The following is a 17,269-nucleotide window of genomic DNA, read 5'->3' as shown; positions in this document are numbered from 1 at the left end:
ACCCAAGGCAAATGATCCGCAGTTCTGTGATGGGGGTGTAGGGGGGCGTTTGTTAGAGGAGAGCATCATATTATCATAGTTCTAAGATATAGAATTAATGACTAAAAAGATGAAAATTTCTAATAAGTATCAATATGTCCAAAGAAGATATTTTTTCAATTAGTGTTGAAAAGTGTTTTTTCCAATTGAAATTATCATGTGGCAAATACATTATAAGTAGAAGCCAAAAATAGCTAGAAGTGAGAAGTGGCTCAGATTTGGTTACAATCAAGGATTGAATTTACACTTATAAATACACTGAAGTCCACTTTCCTTGAACATTTATTTTAAGAGTCGTGATAATATGACGCTCTCCTCTAACACACGCCCCCATCACAAAATCATAGATCATTTGCCTTGGGATACAAAAGAAAAAGAGTTATGGTTCTACGTATCTTGAGGCAAAGGATTTACAATTCTGTGATGGGCGCTTAGGGGGCATGTGCCAGAGGGGAGTATTACAAAATCATTATACATATTTCAATTCTTATTTATCCTTTATTCCATTCAAATGATTTTTTATCAACCACTCAATTTGATGGCAAGCTTCGAATTACATTTGAGACTAATATTTTCCTTAGGAGCATGGTTCAAAATCTCGATTTGTTTCGTAATGTTTCGTATGAAACATTTCGCTTTTTCAAAATATCCCGACAAGAAATGTGATTGAAATCGAAAATATGCCAAGTTTCGGTTGTTTTTATGAAAAAATAGAGAAAGAAGAATATAATAGGGAGAGATGAAGAAGGAAGAGAAAGAGAGAGGAACCTAAGTAAGATCGCTGATTCGTCAGAGTTACACTTACATCATTGGATTCCTTAGTATTTTTTTTTACCTTCTTTTCTAAAAATAACAAAGGCAGTAGTAATATTTTGATCGAAGACATGCCCTTAACTTTAGTTTTTCCCAAAGACTGGGGTTATTTAGATAAAAGATCCCGTATTTCTATAAATATTTGAGAAATCATGTGCTTTTAAACTAATGATATGTGCCTTGACCAAAGTTTTCTATCAATGAATTTTTTTAGAAGGTCAATTTAATGTTTCAAATGTTTCATAATGTTTCGATATCGTTTCAATTTTTTCAAAAATCCAAACATTGAATTGAAATGACATTTTAAACTATGGTTAGGAGTATTATAATAAATCACAATTATTCGAAAGTGCATATCTTTGGGGTCAAAAGATGGATCTTGTCTAATAATAACCAGAAAGCGATAGAAAATATGCATACACACAATGCCGGTATAATTACTAAAAATAATATAACTCAAAGTACATGAAGAGCAATCATATTAAATCCTTAAGAGCAACTCCAACAAACTCTTTAAACTTGACATCCTCTTTATTATAAAGAACTAAGCAACAACAATTGGGTCCAACAAACTCTTTATTGTCAAATGTTAAAGTAAAGAGTATGAAAATTGAGACAAATACTCACTACTTCTAACGAGCTACTTTGACTTGTTATTATTAAAAATTAATAAAATAAAAACACAAAAATACTTTCCTTATTAACTTAGTAAGATTTCAAATCTTACTAAAAGTAATTGGGCTCACATAGATTATTACATTGACAATCGAGTACAACATCCTTCTAGATTTTATAGAAAAAAACATATTCATAAAAAAAAAATTTAATTTAATTTTTTTAATTTTTGAGTTTTGATCTAAGGTGTTGAAATGGACGACTACTGTATTTCCAAAACTTAAAATTATAAATCAACAGTGAAAAATAATATATAATTAAGACTTCTAATAATTTGAGTCAAAATCATGTCCTTTTAAAATTAGATTTGAACATCGAAGTGAAATTTGATAATACCTCTTAGCAAAGAACACAATAAACAAAATTTTTGTATGTCAAAATAAATTTTACAAAATAGAGATGTGTGCACCATCATTTATTTATTTACTAAAATAATTACATTAAAATAATCAAATAACCTTAATTGTATGATCCATCAAAATCAAATAGAAAATTATATGCCATGCTACCCACCTTTTATCATGCATTCTACTTTATGCTTAAATTTTTTTTTTTTTTAAATTTAAATTTTCAAACATAATTCAATAGGGTTTGTAAGGGATTCAAGAATCTCCATTAATGAATCTCCAAGACCAAGATTCCATGAATAAATATTTGGGAAATGTGTGTTGCCATCTAATTCTCTTCCCACCTTAGCTTTCTGAATTAAATGCTCCAGACTATACTCTCCAGTTCATCCTTAATAATTAAATTAATTTATTCTAATCGTTTTCTAATCTGGGTTCTTGATTTAATGGAGAAAACGAGAGACTCAGGAGGAGAATCGAATCGCTGATCCTCTGAAAGCGAAGCCGATTCGATCAAGATGACTAAGAACAGACGAGGAGGAAAACGTAAGATGGTTTGTTACTCTCCTCAATCGGTTCTGTGTCGTTGGATCTCTTCGTTTAAGCGATCAAGGGATTACAGCATCTCGAGGCGTAGTTCAGAGATGTTGAGTTGCGAGGAGAAGCGAGAGAGTGAATCTCGAAGGTTGGAGAAGATGAACGATGGAGAATCGGTGAAGGAATCTCTGTTATTAGGTTCTCGTGCAACAGGTGATGATGATGAGTATAGTGGATCAAAGGGAAAATCATCATCGATGATCTCAGAGGAGTGGATTTCACCTACTGAAATGGTTCCTTCTTCAGGTGAATGAATAAATTTTTATTTTTTATTTTTGGGTTTTTATTTTTAGGGTTTTCGCTGGAGATTTCTGAATTAAGTATTTTTTTAATGAATATTTTTCTCTGTTTGTATCCTCATCTTTTAGGGTTTCAAAAGTAGTACTAGTTTTTTTTTTTTTTTTTTCCTTTTCTACTTAGATAATTAAAATATCAATTTTGGCGCCAAAATGACCATACAAAGTGATCTGTGTATTTAGATCTGTTTCTATCCCCATTTCCCCATCTTTTAGGGTTTCAAAAGTAGTAGTTTCTTTTTTCTAATTAGATAATTAAATTATGATATTTTTGGCGCCAAAATGACCACCATACAAACTGATCTGTATATTTAGATCTGGGTGTATCCTCAATCCCCCATTTTTTAGGGTTTCACAAGTAGTTTTTTTTCCCCAAAATTATTACAAAAAATATCATTTTTTTGGCGCCAAAATGTTCATTCATACAAATTAATCTGTATATTTTACAGTCTAATCTGTATTTTGGGTCGTCATTTTGTGCCAAAATAGATTTTTTTTTTTTTGTTACAAATTTGCAATTCAAACAGGCCCTTAGCATGGTCTTCACAATAAGGTTTCCATTTTTCCTTTTAGGAAGATATATGAAGGAAGTTTCCATCAGCTTGGGTCTTGGATTCAGTCTGGCTTATCTCATGGCAGCAAGTAAAAGGGAATTCAATAAGATGGTAGAGCTGCAGACACAAGTGGAAACTCTTATTAAAGAATTTAAAGACAAAAATCAGAGGAACGATGTAATTTCCAAACCTTCTTTATTGAATAATTGTCATGGTTTGTCGACAACAAATCCCTCTGTAGTTGGGAATGCAATCCTCAATCCCACAATTCAAAATTGCGTTTCATCTCACCATCTGGTCGAGACAGAAATTAAGGTGAAATCTGATTGGCATTCGAAATCTAGTACTCCAAAAAGAGAAGAATGTGCATTGGGAATTGATCAGCTAGAGGAAGAGCTTCAAACTGAATTAGAACGCTTGCAACTTAGCTTGGATAATGAGAATTTGCCCAAACATCAACACTGTTTTGAGGTATATAGCAAGCTCAGGATTATGTTCTCTTTTTTCTTTATTAATGAAATTATGTGTGTTTTGTCTTTAAATGGAATTTGTGCATAATGGCATGGCATCTCTTCTTAAAGATAGTGGGAGCTTCCTCGTCTCCAATGCGATTACCCTGCAACAGTATGTTCAGGATTCGGTTAAGCTTAAATTGGATCCAAGTCTCAATAGAGATCACACATATATTGTACAATCTCTTTTAGATTGCATAGAACATTTGTTTAAAAATTATTGTTGAAATCTACTCTCTTAATCTAGAGATCAAACCAAATTGATTTATTCTTATATGGTCATAAGAGTTTGTTAAATATATGATGATCAATCAATATGACATTTACATGATAAATTTGATTTCAAAAGTGTGCAATCCGTTTGCTTTGGATCTAGAAGATCCTACATAGGTATCAAACACTAATTAAACTCATTTGGAACTTTTAATATTTTTTGATATTTATTTATTTTTCTTTTATAAGCAAGCGAGTTAATAGGGTTAGTAATTAGTTGGTGAAGGTAGGTATTGAATCCAGGTCATGGTATCAACACTCATAGGCTTTAACCAACTTAGTAAGTTGGCACCTTCTTTTCAGTATTTAATTTAGATATCCTATATAGTTTCTAACACTAATAAAGAAACAATATTGAGAAAGTAGAACCTTAAATACTCCAACTTGAGGGTGAGTTCTTTTGACTGGGAGGGATTGATGTAGCCATGGATGTGGAGCAGTGCACTGTCTTATGGCATACCTGGAGAGCAATAAATCACTTGCAATATTATAGTAGGGGCTTATGCGGTTGTTAATAGGATTTGGCTTTAGGACAAAGGATCTTATGATTGCATAACCCTCTAATATAATAGGATGATGTATAGTAATTTGTTGAAGATTACGAGGCAGTTGGAATAAGACACCATTTAATTTATTTGTTTGATGGATCCATCAATTAAATAAAATGGATCATTCCTCTTGGAAGAACCAATGAGGGGATTTTATCAAATCCCTTCTACTCGTAGGGGTAAACGATACATGGATACAGTACATGATAGACCTCTTTCCGCTATTCAAGCTAAATAGAAAAGACCGTCGACTGACTAAATATTGAATAGATACCAAGGTGTCTCTTATATAAGACTACTCCATTGATTTGGCATTGAGTGTGTAGTGCTACATTCCGTAATATGTAAGATATGAAGTAGCTCTATCTCGAAACTCATATTATAAGTTAGAATATGGTCAAAATATAATTGTGTGATACTATCAGAACCCTTATTTCAATCCCATATAACTATTTATAGTAGACCATTTATTTACTGTTTTTAGTAATAGGTTTACCAGTTTAGAACTAGCTTAGTTATTTGAAAAAGTTTAGGGATGTATAGATAGTTGTTTCCTATTTTTATTAGCCTTAGTTGTTGCGAGTTACAGAAGTTCTAAATTTGGGATTGTATTACCAAATCAAAGTGCTAGTATTTCAAATTTCCTTGGACGTTAAGTTGGTCTATACGATAGAGATGGACTTGTTCTACATAACTGGCTTTTGATTATTTGTGAATCAAGCATTTTCTGATGTGTTGAATGTTACAGATTTTGGTTTGTTTAAATAAGATTTATATTAACAAAGAATTCTCTAATTTTAGAATTTAATGAAGTGGATGATTGCAACACTTTTCTTGAATATTGCATGTAATTTATTGTGATTTTGTTGCTCATTCATTGATTGACAATGGTTGAATCAAGTTGTGGGTGTGTCCTACTTAGACTGTCATGCATGAGCATAGCCTCACTCAATATATCTCATAGAAGACAATGTGAACATGGTATAAGCTTCCCTTCATTATTTTCGTAAGGGTTGTTCATTTCTTATGATAAGTACTTTGGTAAGTGTCCTCTGACCTATATTTCTTGTTAATTGTTCTCTGCTTGTTTTGTGAAATATGCTAGGGAAAAATGGAAGTGTTTCTCTTTCACTGTGTTTTTATTCTTAATTTGAAATTTGAGTTGCATTGGATTTATTCTATTTGGTAGGTTTGACTAGTGAGGCATGGTCTTTGTCTGCTTTTGTAAATTATACTTACATTTCTTTTGATTCGAAAACTTCTATTCAAATCTTTAATGACATATAGTATAGGTGATTCTCATTGTACTTGGGGTGATCTCAAATCTTCCTTTCTATTGGAGTTTCCCTTTTTAATTTTTAGATGGCTTTAATCTATACTTCTGAGCTCATAATCCTTCTGAATTAGTGTATATAACAGTTATCACACTCTCTTTGGTTGCTTACATTAATAGCCTTCTTGACGTCTTGACAATGGTTGTTCTTTTTCCCTTCACTTGTTATGAATGAGCCTTCCTTCAATTCCTCATTACTTGTATCCAGTGGTGGTTACAGTCCCTACATCCACAATTACCTCGTGGTGAACTTGTTCTAATTGTTCTGAAGAATTTCATATTAACTGTTATATTCTTCTACCTGTTTTTTTTTTAAACTGCATATCTCTTAGGAGATATCTAAGTTTGTGGAACACATATTTCATTTTGTTTCCAAAATGTTGAATGTTGTTCTCTTTAGCTCAGTTGCTAAATGAAGAGTTATACTAACTCGCCAAGAGAGTTGGAACATGGAAGATAATATATACCTCTAGCGTCCCAAGAATGGGAATGGAATCCCAAGAACCAGAGAACGCCCTTTTAATCTTTTATAATCCTTTCATCAGAGTATTTTGAAAGATATTCATCAGTAATGAGAATGTCACATAAAAGCACAATTCCCTTGATGATGAAAATATATAATGGCACCAACCACAATATTAAATTTTGACATATATCCTCGAAATATACCAAAATTTTCCATTTCCACTAAGTTCAACACGTACAAATATAATTCACAGTTTCTTTTTGTGTATATTTCTGTAGAAATCACTATTTGTTCTACTAGATATGTCAATAAATAATGAATTTCAATCAAAACAATTAAATTTTAAGTATAAAAATGCAAGATTTCAGTACTTCGATCAACAATAAATTTTGATTGAAATATTCTTTTATTAAAAGATTATTATAAAAATATTGACTAAATTTATAACAAGGGAAATGTTCAGCAACAAACATTTTGACAAACATTTTTCAAAATATGGGTTAGAGGTTTTGGAATGGGCTGATTTTTGGTGAGGATGATCTCTACGGAGAAGAGATCATCATCACCAAAAATCAGCCCATTCTAAAACTTCTAACCCATAAAAAATGATTTACAAAAAATGGACGGTCCACAATTTTTCAACTTGTAAACATGGGGCTAGAAGTTTTGGAATGAGCTGATTTTTGATGAGGATGATCTCCTCACCGTAGAGATCATCCTCACAAAAAATCAGCCCATTCCAAAACCTATAACCCATGTTTTGAAAAATGTTCTGCCAAAATGTTTGTCAAAATGTTTGTTGCTGAAAGGGACCCTTATAACAATTACCAAACTTATATAAGTTGCTTACTTGTAGAAAGGACTTTTGAATGTGCCAACTTAGCTAAGTTGGTAAAGGCGTGTGGAGTGTTGATCCGACGACTAGGTTCAAATCCCATTGAGCCCACTTTCACGTTGACTGCTAACCACCTTGCTTGCCTAGTAAAAAGAAGAATTTTTTTTTGTAGAAAGGACTTTTAAAGGACACATATTAATGATGATTACTTACAAAAAAGCAGTACGAATGAGACACTAGTTACGTATCTATATCATCTTATTTCTTGTATTCTAAGCATGTTAGTACGTTCATATAAACTCATATACAATTGTCCATGTTCTAATTATTTGGATATATTATGCATATTTTAAAATAAAAATATAATAAGGTGCTAATATAGGACTCAATAGTTTGTTCATTAAGTGTTTTATGTAATACAGAGTATGTAGTTGTGACATTACTATTTTCATTTCTATGTAGAATGTTGTTGTTTCTCAATCTCAACCTCTCAGAGATACTTGCACGTATTTGTCGTGTTTTCAATGTTCATTTTAATACTTCCCGTGGTTGTTTATTGTATTTTTGGACATAATAAGATGCATTTTAGTGTCTTTTATTTATTTATTTATCATTTCCTCTTTTCAATAAAAAAATCCTTAAAACTTCCATAATTTCCACGACATTTCCATCGGTTCAATGAAACTGTATTAATTTCCACACTACTCAAAATACTTTCATGAAAATATTCCATTTTCAGGCTGACCGAAATAGACTTTAAAATGGAAATTTAATACCTTTGGCTCCAACATATTTTCCATTGCTATTCGTGTCTTCTCTACAATTACTTCAGTATCAAAATATCCTTTTTCCAATTACCTTAGCTTTCTTTTTGTACATAATTGATATTTCACAACCTTCAATTCTTATGAAAATCTCCATAATCCATACAAATCTACAATCCAATTTAATTTTTCTTTTTTCCTTTTTACACTATTAATCATCACATCTTCCTAATATCTAATTTTTATTTATTTATTTAAAATATCTCAGATGATTGTTGAGAACACTACTGCTGTTAGAAGCCATGTTCCAAGTTTTGGAGAAGTTGATGATCCTGAAGAAGCCAATACTCGGGAGCATGGTGGAGTTTCTCCTAATGAGCTGGCGAGGAGGTTGCATGAGTTATTGGAAGCGCAACAGCAAGAACGGATAACAGAGTTGGAGTCTGCCTTGGAGTGTGCCAAACACAAGCTTCGTCAGAAAGAAATTGAGGTCTCTCTGTGGAAAGACTCTGCAAAACTCGTTTCTCAACGTGTTATAGAAGCTAAATGCTTCTCGAGGTAATAATCAAACTATCCGAAAACTTTTCTGTTTTGAACCTCTGCACTTGGTTCGAAGCAAAATATATTCTGAAAATTATTCAGTCTTCAAAGAAGAAAAATATTTTATTTCATATAAAGAACAAAACTACAAGAAATATTTTACTAAGAACCAAATTGTGCCTGAGAAAATATTGGGCTATACTTCATTCTTATGTACATTTACAGTCGGGTTCCTTTCAGTTATTTTTATTTGGTTTGTGAGAGCTACATTCAGGATTATAGTTTGCTCAAGCCTGGGAATTTGAATAGAAATTTATTGTTTTTTAAAGACATTTCTAAATATACTGTTTTTATTTTTATTAAAGTTGTTATAAATATGATAGTCCATAGCTTTGTGTGCTCCATTTTAATTCTCATTTCAATGATTCCAAATTCTGACTTCATCAAACACTCAAAGAAAGAGCAAAATGAATAGGAGGAGCATCTTGAACTCCCAAACATAAAAAAACAATAAAAAAGTGAGCCCAAATCTCCTAAGCAACCCACCCTATGATGAAGAAAGATGTTATTAATGGATTCCCCACCTAAGGATTTCTTTGTGCCTTTGCGGACAGAAAGGTCAATATGGGATTTCATAGAATCTGGATTGATTAATTGCAAAATGTCACATGTATTTAGGGGTTTGTGGTATTCTACAATTAAGTTTTCTAAATTTTGTGAAATTCAGGTTGACTTTTCTAAAAGTCAAAAGAATTTCTCCTCCTTACGAAGACCTTTAAAAATGTTCAATTTGCACATGGCCTGTTTTAGTTTGGTAAATGTTAATGGACCATTGACTTTCTCATCCACAAACCCTAAAGTCAAAGATATCCACAATGCTTGAAATGATCAAAATGTTGAAAACCAAACCAATAACACCAATAAATTGTATAAAATAACTGAGTTAGTTATGTGTTTGGATGTTTAAGAAAATGGTCATGTACTCGGATTTAGAATTTAATTTAATATACATATTTTTTCAGTCCTTGAGTTGTAGGTAGGTTCACAAGTATAAAAATTTGACAATTGGATTTGTCTTACATGTGGCAGATGCTGTAGTTCTCGTTTTGCTACCTCATCTTCACATGGCCATGCCACATCAGATCGCCATCTACATTAATTTTAGGACTTGACTTGGCGACTGAGTTCGATCGAGTTTTTAAAGGTCGAGTCACTTCAAGATCCAATCAAGTAGAGACCATTACACCCTGTTTCGAGATGAGTGAACAGGTTTTAGAGCTCTGGTATTAAGAATACTTGACATAACTTTAGAAGTAAGGCTTAAAATGGTACGGATTTTATCCAAAATTCGAATGATCCGAATCCAAATTTAGTGGATTTGGTTTTATCAAGCATATCTGAATTAAACTATAGTTTGGATATGTGCTGATGCCCCTTGACCCGTGTCAGATCCGATTTCATCCCAATATCCACCAAGATCTGAATGATATATTATTTTGCAAATTGTATTTTTATATTTTTTAAGTTATCTTTCATGAACTAACAACGATTGTGTGTAGTGGTCAAGGCCTCTCTTCCAAATAGAGATGTCTTAAGTTCAAGTCATCTTTAATTAATTTTATTTAAAAATAATCTTAAACGGTTTGATATTATTCATCACATTTTAATAATTTTATTTAAAATAATCTTAATCGGTTTGATATTATCCGACCTGAATCAATAAATTTGATCGGATTGAATTTGGATATAGTTTTAATAAAAGTAAAATGGTTTAAATATGGTTTTAACTAGTACAATCCAAATTGAATTCGAATCTGGATAATAAAAAAATCGGATATGGATATTGACACACTCATATCCGACCAATTTTAAGCCTTATTTAGAAGAGATATACTAAAGGTGCAACTTGGTCTGGTTCAAACCGAGAATTGAACCAAACCGAGAGCTTTGAATTGGTTTGGTTCAGTTTATAATGAATTTTGGTTCGGTTATGGGTTAACAAAATAGAGAATTAACAAATTAGATTAGGTTCTTGGTTCATGCCTTGTAAGAATTGAACCAAACCAAACCAAGAATCGAATCTTTATATTAGTAAAATTATAAATAAATATTATTGACCTATTTAATAAATTATACCCATTTTTTATGGATAAATTGATTATTATTTTATGAATAGATTAATGATTTTTTATTTTTATTTTTATGGATAGATTAACGACTCATTATATGAGATTTCATATGCATATCTATTTATTTTTATTAAAAATATGTTGATTCAATTAGGTTTTGAAGATATTGGCAATCCATAGAATCGAATTGAACCAAACCAACCTTAGCTCGGTTTGGGTTGGTTCGGTTCTGGTTCTCATTTAATGAACCGACCTAGGTCGGTTCAATTATGATTTGACCTCAAATCGAATCGGTTAAAGAGGAAATATAATAAAATTAGAGAAGTATTATTGAAAAAAAAGATAAAAGAAAAAATAGTAAAATTGGAGGGATATTATTATAGAAATGAAATGTTCATCATGTGAATCTCAATACTACATGATTTGGAATCACTACCATGTTTTCTTTTCTTATTTAGGTGAAATGGGTCTGAATTTGCACTTGACATAGTTTTTTGAAAAATTGATTTTGCATGGCATTATAGAGACTCTCAATAGTGGATAAAGGGTAAGATCTATCTAAATTTAGGTAAAAAGATTCGGTTAAAGAGTAAGAAAAATGTTAGGCACCTTACGCTCTCTGCCCTTGGGTGATACATTCGAAACTTGACTATTTTTTAAAAGATAATTAAAAGAAGATAAAAACAAAAAATTGCATGAGATGCATATACCTCATACAATGGTACTAGCAATTATTATTATAATGATATTTTGTACAATAATTTATTACAATGACCAAAACACCATTACTTTTGGTATTAAAAAAACACTAATGATTTTTGGACTCAAAAATTTTCATTCGGTCTGTACTCAGCTGACATGGCAAGGGCACATAATCATTGATCATTTTCCTCTTGTATCTTGAAGAAAAATATCTATGGTTCTATGCCCTTGCATGCCAATCGCCTACATACACATTGAGTGGAAATTTTCGGGTCAGAATATCACAACTCTTAAAAAAAAAAAATCTCGATGGAAAAATGTATGGTTATCTCCACACTGCCACATTAGTGACATATGCAGTCAGGTTTGGATTTTTCATAATAAATACATTTCAATGGTATTTTCGAAAATCCAAAAATGTGAAGAATCCCATGAAGCATTTGGACGCTAGCAAGTAGCATCTCTCTGCATCTCTAGACTCAGAAAAACAAAATCCAGCACCCGTCTCTGCTCTCAACATTTGTCTCAAAATAAATATGTTGATGACATTACATGGAGTAAATCAAGAGAACAAGTTAAGATTACACTATCCTCGCGGATCAAACTTCTGTTTAACTTGTGGAATTTAAGCTTCCTAGCTGCTAACAATCTAAAAAATGAAAAACAAAAAAAAAAAAAAAACATCACAAGTCCATAACAAAAGATCATCAGGACCACTGTACATACATTGTCTTCCATGGCAGCATAGAAAGATCTCCAAACAGGAAAGTACGGGAAAAAAATTGAAAAACCAACTCCATTTCAGTTTCTTCTTCATCTTCATTGATGACCACTTGGTTCAATGTCTTTCAGTAGCCCAACTATCTGCTGCATACTCGGCCTCTTTGTAGGCAGATCAGCCGTACAAAGATACCCAATCCGTAAGGCCTCCTCCATTTGTGTCTCTAACCCCGTTTCTCTTATCTTCGGATCAATGGCGCTCGAACCTCGATTCTTCCTAACAAGTCCTCTCACCCAACTCACCAAATTCAATTCCTTTTCCTCAGGATAATCATCTCCAACGGGTTTCTTCCCCGTAATAAGCTCCAATAGAACCACCCCGAATCCATAAACATCAGATTTTGGCGTTGGAGTACCATTTTCTGGCTCGGAAAACTCTGGAGGCACGTACCCAATCGATCCGCGAGTGATCTCATCCTCTAGACCATTTCCAAAAATCTTTGCCAATCCAAAATCTGATAGTCTTGGCTCCAAATTCGAATCAAGATAAACACTACTAGCCTTAACATCTCGATGAATTATCGGTGGGGAACAACCATGGTGAAGGAAGGCTAGTGCACGAGCCGTGCCAAGTGCGATTTTGTGTCTGAATCTCCAAGTTGTTAGTAGACCTTCCGAACCAACATTCTGAATGCCAGCATTGTTATCTTCTAGTTCCCATGTATCGGTGCTCCAATCTTCTGTGGTGGTTTGGATCCCAAGGGGTAGATCATGGAGCAAATTTTGCAAATTTCCATTCTCCATGTAATCGTATATAGCAATTCTTTGATCCCCGGCAAGGCAATATCCTGTTAAAGGGACAAGATTGGGGTGTTTGATCCGACCAAGATATTCGAGCTCCCTTGCAGCTTCCTGGTCAGTCATGGTTGACCCATGGACCAAAACCTTCACAGCTACATGGATTCCACCAGGTAGAAATCCTCTATAAACAGGGCCAAATCTCCCTTCTGCCAAAAGGGTTCCTCGATCAAAATGTGAAGTTGCTGATAAGAGATCTGCAAAGGTGAAATTCAACAATGGTTTCTCGAAAATCACTACGGAAACCGAGGTTGCAAGCTTAACATCGGCAACCCAAGTTGTCGAATCTGTTTGGAACGAAAAGGGACCCGAAATGCTTGCTTCTTCTTTGTATGAAAGTTGTTTAACTGCCCACATTCGAGTTTTCCTTCGGCATCCAAAAGCTATGCAGATCAACCCAGAAAGCAAACAAACAATTGAGAGTGTTATAGCCAAGACAAGCTTGAATCCTTTATGCTTGGTGGCTTTTGGTCGGAAGAGATCTGGATTTGCAGCAATTGGGCAGCTGTTTAGTGACCCGATGAATGCAGTTTGTAAGATCTCCGGTGAGATTTCTGAAGCACAGAGGGTTAAGTTGTTGTAAGAGAAATTGAATTTCTCCATTTGGGGAATCTTCTCAAGTAGAGACATTGGTATCTCTCCTGTCAAATTATTCAACGAAAGGTCTACAACACGGAGATTTTTGACACTTAGATAAGGAATTTGACCGATGAGATGATTCTCAGAAAGATCTAATGTGTTTAAGCTACTCAATTGTGAGATTTCAGTGGGAATTTTCCCTGAAAGACTGGTGTGGGAAAGGTTGAGGTATTCAAGACTTGAAAGTTTTTCAATTTGGGGGAATTCTTGTCTGGAAAATCTATTGTGGGCAAGATTAAGGTGTTTCAGATTCTGGGCTTGGTTCAAATCTTGGAAGAATTCACCACTAAGTTGGTTCGAAGACATGTCGAGAAAAATCAAACTAGACCAATTGAAGCTAGAATTGAAATGTACCTTAGGAATGTGACCTTGAAACTGATTCTGACTAAGATCAATAACCTCTAATGGGTCTTGAAAGACACCCATCACAGAACCGTGAAACAAATTCATGGAAATATTGAGATAAGTGATGGATTTCAACCCGGAGAAATCCGAAGACCTTCCATGAATCTCATTCCCAGAGAAATCCAGAGACTTGAGCTTTGGAAAAGCAGTACTGAAACCATCTGGAACTGTTCCATTAAGCTGATTCAAAGAAATACTAATTGACACCAAATTTTTGCAATTTAGAATCCCAGATGTAATGCTCCCTACAAACCCATTTCGATCTAGTTTAAGCACTTGCAGACTCAATAAAGAGCTGAAAGAATCAGGGATGTTTCCAGTGAAGTTGTTGAATGAAAGATCAAGACTTTCAAGTTCACCAAAATTACCAATATTGGTGGGAAGAGACCCAGAAATTTTGTTATAAGAGAGGTTAAGGGTCTTGAGATTACTACCCAAACTCCAGAAATCTGAAGGCAAACTGCTGATTTTGTTATTGCTGAGATCAAGAGATTGAAGGTTGTTGAGCTTTCCAATGGTGGTTTCAGGAATGAAACCAGAGAGACCAATACCAGAAGCAACAAACCCAATAATATTTTTTTGTTGGGTATCACAGAATACCCCTTGCCATGAACAAACAGGAGAAGAGAAGTTGTAAAGTTCAGAACTTGTTTCACCGATACCCATTTTTTGCAAGAAATCAGAGACAAAGAACCCATCTGTATTGGGTTGTTGAGAAACCAAAGGCCTCAAGAACAGACTAAGAACAAGAAGGGAACCAAAGAAACCAAAACCCATTTGGGTAAAAAGCTATAAACACATAAACAATGGAAGAATAACTGAAACAAAACTACCAATCTGAGATAAATGGTTATTAGGTCATACTAAGCATTAAAACCAAAAACCAAAACCGAAACCACCTGACTTCTTCAAGCAGTTTTCCTTCAATTTGAACTCATTTTCTACACAGAAAAACCCAAGCCTGACTTCAGACAGAGCTGTAGTTTGAAAACCACCATTCAGGATGAAATGGGTTTTGTGAACTTTGTGAGAAGTTTTTTTGTTTTAGTCCTAAAGAGAGAACGTGAGCTTACCTTGTCTGGCTCAGTATAAGTCCATGAAAGAAAACAAAGACAGCACTTCAACTGAGGAAACTTTTTTTGTCTGTTTCAGAACATGAGAAGCTCTAACAGAGAGAGAGAAGTATTGGGAAGGAGAGATGACAGCGTGGTGTTGTCAGGAGTTGGATTTCATAAATGGAGGATTGAAACAAGTCTTTAGGTTGGTGAATTTATCAGAGATGTTGGTTGGATTTAATGATTTTGTACATGAGCTTTTCTCCTAATAGAAGAGGTTTTTTTATATTTAAAATAAATCTCTGAAAATGAATAAATACGCCAAAGATTTTTTTTGGAAACAATATGATCCATTGCTCTTAAAAAGTCAAATTAAAACACCCATATTTTCAACTTTATTTTATTATTAGCTTAAAACCATTTAAATGTCCTTTTTCTACCTAGCCTAGCTATTCACCATTCACACTAAATTAAGGTTTATTTGATCTGTTAAGTAAATGGTCAGTCGTATTTTGTTGAATTTTCACCTCTCCAACACCACTTTTTTTAAGAGTGGATTTACCTGTTTGAGTCGATACGGCACTACCACAAAGTAAAGTTTCATAAAGACTTGACTCCATAATATGATGACCATGTTGATGTGGACCACCTCCGAGCATGGTTTTTAAATTTGGTATCATGTCTCATCTTGTTCAGTTCTAATATCGAGTTGATTTGAATGATACGTGTCTTCTTGTTCGAATTGTTTCGTTCGATATTGAGACAATGATTTTTAACTATTTAAAAAATCTGAATTTTTTAAAAAAAATTCATAAATGATTTCTATTAAAAAATAACTCAAAAAAAAAAAAAAAATATATATATATATATATATATATATATATATATATATATATATATATATAATAAAATAAAAATCGATTTGGGGGGTGAAAGAATAGAGAATTGAGGTTTTAACTCGTTTGTCTCGATTAACTTGGATGAGATTTTGAAAATCCCGTCCAATATGTCCTGTTTAACTCGTGAGTTAATTATTTTCTGCGTTGTCTCATTTATATTGTTCGAGACGACTTGCTTATCTCACAATACACGATCGTCTCAAAATACTTTGTGAGTTGGTTTCGTTCGGCTCCGATATTGAGTTAACTCAGGCCATACGTCACAATCTTGGACAAGTTTAAAAACCATGCCTCCGAGAGAGCTTCTATTCTATTGCTACACCAACTTTTGCTAACACTACCCCAAGATGTGTATTAATTCTTTGGTGAGTAAATATGAATTGGGGTGGCATTAGCAAAAGTTAGTGTGGCAATAGAATCTCTCTAAATTAATATTATTCACATATATTTCTCCATATTTCTTGTGAATTGTACTAGGTATCTTGAATTTGATATATGATTGATCATTAGGGAAAATTTTAGGTTTCTAATTTTTATGTATATATATATGTAATGCAACTTATTTAGGGTTACAGGAAAATACATTCCAACAAAGAAATTACGATTTCGAGGTTGAATAGATCTAAGGGATGTTTGGATCCTTATTTTAGTTTCTAATTTTATTTAGTCTCATAGTTATATTAATTTTCTAATCCATTTAGTATTATTTTCGAGAGTTTCTATTTTAAATTTATTAGGAGTTTAGTATGAGTTTAATTAGATTTTAAAATTAAATTAGAAATTTCTACTATAGCTAAATTGATACGTTAACTCTTTATATATAGGTGGATAATTTTCATTATTAAATAGGCAATAATAATAAATTTATCTCTCTCTTATCAGAAACTCTTCTCCTTCTTAATCTCTTATTCTCTTCTAGTTCTTCTTTTTCTTGATCTAAAAATCTTAGCAAAGGAGGTTTAATTTTTTCATCGTAATTTCTTTCTTGAATTGCACTTATCTCTTCTATAAATATAGATATTGTTGAACTATAAATCATATTGTGTTTTATATTATTTTAGAAATTTATAGGTTTGAACCTTTGAAAATGGTCGACATTAGGGATATTTCTCCATCACAAAATGTAAGAGGCTTATATCTCCCTAGACCAAAAGTCGTCATCATTGACTGGTGACAAGATATGCTAAATTTTGGAAGTTATTCAAAATATCCAAATTCCCTCCCTAGATTGGAATAATTAAAATACCATTGCACCTCTTTTTCTATTTAA

General features: G+C 33.0%; 2 protein-coding genes across 2 annotated transcripts; one reads left to right on the top strand and one right to left on the bottom strand.

Annotated features, from left to right (window-relative positions):
- The first annotated feature begins 2,085 nt into the window (after positions 1–2,085).
- Positions 2,086–10,262, top strand: LOC147389157 (protein POLAR LOCALIZATION DURING ASYMMETRIC DIVISION AND REDISTRIBUTION-like). Its single transcript, XM_086419312.1, has 4 exons — positions 2,086–2,717; positions 3,341–3,792; positions 8,321–8,610; positions 9,682–10,262. The coding sequence occupies exons 1-4, from the start codon at positions 2,393–2,395 to the stop codon at positions 9,749–9,751; spliced, it is 1,137 nt and encodes a 378-aa protein (XP_086275438.1). The 5' UTR covers positions 2,086–2,392; the 3' UTR covers positions 9,752–10,262.
- Positions 10,263–11,911: 1,649 nt separating this feature from the next.
- Positions 11,912–15,381, bottom strand: LOC147389156 (Leucine-rich repeat protein kinase family protein). The gene has a single exon (XM_086419271.1). The coding sequence runs from the start codon at positions 14,820–14,822 to the stop codon at positions 12,243–12,245; it is 2,580 nt and encodes an 859-aa protein (XP_086275397.1). The 5' UTR covers positions 14,823–15,381; the 3' UTR covers positions 11,912–12,242.
- Between the last annotated feature and the right edge of the window lie 1,888 nt (positions 15,382–17,269).

This window comes from Akebia trifoliata, chromosome 12 (assembly GCF_017979445.1).
Source record: "Akebia trifoliata isolate Shusen 1 chromosome 12, ASM1797944v1, whole genome shotgun sequence".
Taxonomy (NCBI): domain Eukaryota; kingdom Viridiplantae; phylum Streptophyta; class Magnoliopsida; order Ranunculales; family Lardizabalaceae; genus Akebia; species Akebia trifoliata.
The sequence above is the reverse complement of the archived record's forward strand: the minus strand, read 5'-3'. Positions and strand labels throughout refer to the sequence as shown.